Source organism: Sardina pilchardus, chromosome 1 (assembly GCF_963854185.1).
Source record: "Sardina pilchardus chromosome 1, fSarPil1.1, whole genome shotgun sequence".
Classification (NCBI taxonomy): domain Eukaryota; kingdom Metazoa; phylum Chordata; class Actinopteri; order Clupeiformes; family Clupeidae; genus Sardina; species Sardina pilchardus.
The window spans coordinates 24140069-24144955 of NC_084994.1; the positions used below are offsets into that span (position 1 = coordinate 24140069).

Below are 4887 nucleotides of genomic sequence, written 5' to 3' on the forward strand. Positions count from 1 at the left end.
GCCAAGCCACAAGGACATGACGATTGGGAGAAATCCCTTTGGAAGTTTTACTTTTGAGTTTTAGCACAAAGTAAAACTTCCAAAGGGATTTCTTCAGTTCACACTCCATCCCTCCCCAGCTGTAGTCTCTTACCCCCATCACTAGTTCACACCTCCACCCCCCACCCCCCACCTGTAGTCTCCTACCCCCATCACCAATCAGTTCACACCTCCACACCTCTGCACTCCTTTGTGCACTTTGGGCAGGTTAATCCATGGACATGCCCACCACTGCAAACCCCAATAAATGCGGGGTCACACTGTCTCCGTCCGTCAACGGATCTCATTCACTTTGCATGGAGCGGACTCGAAATGCATTGTGGGTCCGTCCGTCGCTTCAGCTCCGTTGCCTCCGTCAAGAAAGTTGAGAAATGTTCAACTTTTCAGGCAGCGACGGATCCGTCAGCCAATCAGATCACGTGTATGCAAATACAGATACGGCAGATCCAACCTCCGTGATCCGTTGACGGACGGAGACAGTGTGAATGCGGGGTAATGATTTGTCATCATTTGAAATGCAAATATGGTATTCTTGCAGCTGATTGGACTCCAGGATGGCAACAGTTCAGATAAAGGTTGTATAGCAGAGAGTGGTGGTCACTGTGGAAGTAGGGTGTTGGTGTGTATGTCAACCATAAGGAACAACTATACTGTTCTTTGGTTAGATACGTTTTGTTATCTTTACACTGAAGGGACCAGAACCACCAATGAAGAAGGATATCAAAGAAGATGATCTTGATTATGTCCTGCTTAAACATAGTTTGACCAGTAAATTGGAAGATGAGAGTGTATTGGAAAATTACTGTAGAGAGGAGGAATTCACAGCGATGGAAATTACAGAGGATACGGATTCTGATGCTGGAGAATATGGTCATGATTACTCCTCTGCTACAAGTAAGATGCTTAAATGTTTGCATTAGAAAATCAGGTGTTACTCCAAGTATGCTAAACCACCAAACCACATACTTGGAATAACCCCATGGAGGGGTTTTTATTAGCATTCTTTATGTGAGATTCTGTGGGAATACTTAAAGCATTGCACGTAACGTTATTTGTTGTCTGTTGAACTTCTCTCCTGTCCTGGACATCAGGGCCTCCTGTTAACACAACCATGTATTTGAAATGTAATATAGAAATAGACACAAGCACAAACAAGAAAACAAACACATTTGCCAAGTAATGTTTTGGTAAGATGTCTTGTTAAATAAGTCAAACTCTTGATCGAATGATTTCACGAGAAAGCTCTTGGTATGTTTTTTTTGTTTTTTTTTTCAATTGAAAACAATTCCAAATGAATGTTTGTATCAATATAAGGTTAATGCCAAATGGGTTTCACAAGCAGTTTTTTCCAGTGTTTATGCTTCAAAGTACTCCAACTTAGTCTGGCTATCACCATACCAAGCTCAATCTTTTAAGACCATTAGTATGGGGAGGCTGCACTTTATTAGTACTGCACTAGAAACGTGATCAATGGGCATCGTTCAAATGGCTCCGTATGCTTGGATATAGTCCTTCAACCAATCAGACCAACAATCCGGTGCATCTTTTGGTTAAGCTAGTTTCTGATTGAAGCCGAAGGTTCTGGCAGGGAACAGAGGAGATAGATGTGTAGGTTTCCAGTCTGAGCGGCTGGGCGAAATCCAAATTTGCTGGAAGTTCAATATAATCAATATAAGATTAATACCAAATGTCTTTCACAAACAGTTTCTTCTATTTATGCTCCAAGTACCCCAACATTCCTGCTACATTTGCACTGTAGTCAAATTCTAAACTGACCTGTTCCCTACAGATTCAGTGTCTCTGGTCCAGATGAAGAGGGTATCAGTGGTGCTGGTGGACTGCTGTAGACCACAAGGACAGCGAGGAACCAGCATGCAGACGCAGACCAATGGAGATGCAGAACAGCCCGAGACCAGTAAGAGACACACAAATTCTAACACATAAGGGCTGAAAGTAACTATTACCCGTATACTTAAATAGTTGATAATGTTGGATTATTGTTGATTAGTTGATTTAGCTGCTTATCGACTGTGGGAATATGTTCCTCAGAGGACTGTCAAGTTTGACCTGCTTGCCATATCAACGCTGTTTCACGTTGGTTTCCTGTCTCCTAAAAATCAAGATCAATGTTGACAGGTTTGGACACATGTTCAGGGGGATATTTCAAATACGTGGTTTAGTGACCTGGGTAAGTTTAACTCATTCTATGTGGTGAACCTCCAATGACAAGAGTGGCATTGATTTATTAGGAGAGTGAAGCCATACAGCTCTTCTCTGAGGAGGTTTACCCCTTACTGAGTTAAGTTGCTTAGGTTTGTGACTAAACTACATACTTGGAATACCCCCCTTATCATGTGTCCAAACCTTACCTATCAACATTGACCTTAGAAAATAAGAGATTTTTGCGACAGGACACCAACGTGAAACAGGCAAGTAGGGATGTCACAATTAGAGATGAGGCAAGTAGGGATGTTACAATTAGAGATTTTGGTGGTACGATCTGAACTATAAACGATTTTACGATTAGGACGATTATTTTGTGTGAATATTTCCCACAACAGCACAATAGTTTAAATTCACACAAACACATTCTTTAGAGGTTTTGATCTTTAAAGGTTATTTCTTCTTTGCACTTTAGTGTGCTTCAGATCTCTTCAGAGTGGTGTACACAAAGTTACTGGCTATAGCATGCACACACAGGACAGTCACATCCTGCAATATGGTCGGAACTTATCTTCCAATACATGACCCCTCTTATTATACCGCTACTTGCCAAAACAAGAAAACTATTCTTCACACAATGTGCCGTACAGAGAAAATGACCACGATGACTCCTACAAGGTTGATTCTTAAAAGTTTGCATTAGAAAATTAAAGTTTTGATGTTATTATCTCATGTTTATGACAGGTCATACCTTAGCTAGACACTTTTAGTGGAGAAAGACAACATTTTCATTGCTGTGTAGGGGATGAATGAGAGATTATGTGATTGAATGACTGAATGATTGTTTTAACCATTTTTCTTATATTACAGCTGTTGAAAGAATCACAAATGGGAAGAGTTTCAAGAGGTGGTCCGATCTCAACCCACATCAGACAACGCATACTGGGCAAAAGCCATGTCGGTGTACTACGTGTGGAAAGGGTTTCAAAACCAGCGCACAACTCGCTGTCCATCAGCGAACACATACTGGAGAAAAGCCATATCACTGCTCAGATTGTGGAAAGACTTTTGCCTATGCATCAAATTTCAAGAACCATCAGAGGATCCATACAGGAGCAATGCCATATCAGTGTACAACGTGTGGAAAGGGTTTCAAAACCAGCGCACAACTCGCTGTCCATCAGCGAACACATACTGGAGAAAAGCCATATCACTGCTCAGATTGTGGAAAGACTTTTGCCTATGCATCAAATTTCAAGAACCATCAGAGGATCCATACAGGAGAAATGCCATATCAGTGTTCAGATTGTGGAAAGTCTTTTATTCAGTTGGGTAATCTCAAGACACACCAGAGAACACATACTGGAGAAAAGCCATATCAGTGTTCAGAGTGTGGAAAAACTTTTATAAATTTAAGTCACCTCAAAGTTCACCAGAGGATGCATATTGGGGAAAAGCCATACAGCTGCTCAGACTGTGGAAAGACTTTCAGTCGAAGCAGTCATCTCAAGTCACACCAGAGAACACATACTGGGGAAAAGCCATATGGGTGCACAACATGTGGTAAGTCATTCAGTCAAAGCAGTTCTCTTAAGATACACCAGAGGATGCATACAGAAGAAAAGCCATATCACTGCTCAGATTGTGGAAAGACTTTTGCTGTGTCGTCCTCTCTACATGCACACCTGAAGATCCATACTGGAGAAAAGCTACATCGGTGCACAACATGTGGTAAGTCATTCAATCAAAGCAGTAATCTCAAGATACACCAGAGAACACATACTGGAGAAAAGCCATATCGCTGCTCAGATTGTGGAAAGACTTTTATTCAGTCGGCTCATCTCAAGATACACCAGAGAACACATACTGGAGAAAAGCCATATCATTGTTCAGAGTGTGGAAAGACTTTCAGTCACGGATCTCAATTCAAGATACACCAGAGAACACATACTGGAGAAAAGCCATATCCGTGCTCAGATTGTGGAAAGACTTTCAGTCACGGATCTCATCTCAAGATACACCAGAGAACACATACTGGAGAAAAGCCATATCCGTGCTCAGATTGTGGAAAGACTTTCAGTAACGGACCTCAACTCAAGATACACCAGAGAACACATACTGGAGAAAAGCCATATCCGTGCTCAGATTGTGGAAAGACTTTCAGTCACGGATCTCATCTCAAGATACATCAGAGAACACATACTGGAGAAAAGCCATATCAGTGTTCAGAGTGTGGAAAGACTTTTAGTCAAGGACATCACCTCAAGAAACACCAGAGAATCCATACTCGGCAGTCCAGTGGTGCTTAGACTGTGAAAAGACGTTCAGTGATGTGGGTCAACTCAAGATTCACCAGAGGCCGTATCTACACTACACTACATGCGGTCCTTCAGTCGAAGCAGTTCTCCCAAGACCAGATCAGAGCATGCGTATATCAAGCCTTATCACTGTTCAGATTGTGGAAAGACTTTTACTCAGGCAGCTCATCTCCATACACAACAGAGAATCCATACTCCGTAGTCCTTCAGTGCAAAGTCTTTTATTGTTAAATGTCATTAAATGATGTGAAATTTCCAGGTACATCTAGGATCAATTTAGAGGAGATACTTTTTAAATTTGACAACTGCCCTTCTGTGCTTTTCTGTGTGTGCCTCACCTGACCGTTCAGTATGTGCTGTGTGACTT

At 41.7% G+C, this 4887-nt stretch overlaps 1 protein-coding gene across 1 annotated transcript; it reads left to right on the forward strand.

Annotated features, from left to right (window-relative positions):
- Window positions 1-769: 769 nt before the first annotated feature.
- Window positions 770-4670, forward strand: LOC134086350 (zinc finger protein OZF-like). Its single transcript, XM_062540020.1, has 3 exons — window positions 770-933; window positions 1829-1954; window positions 3073-4670. The coding sequence occupies exons 1-3, from the start codon at window positions 867-869 to the stop codon at window positions 4509-4511; spliced, it is 1632 nt and encodes a 543-aa protein (XP_062396004.1). The 5' UTR covers window positions 770-866; the 3' UTR covers window positions 4512-4670.
- Window positions 4671-4887: the final 217 nt, after the last annotated feature.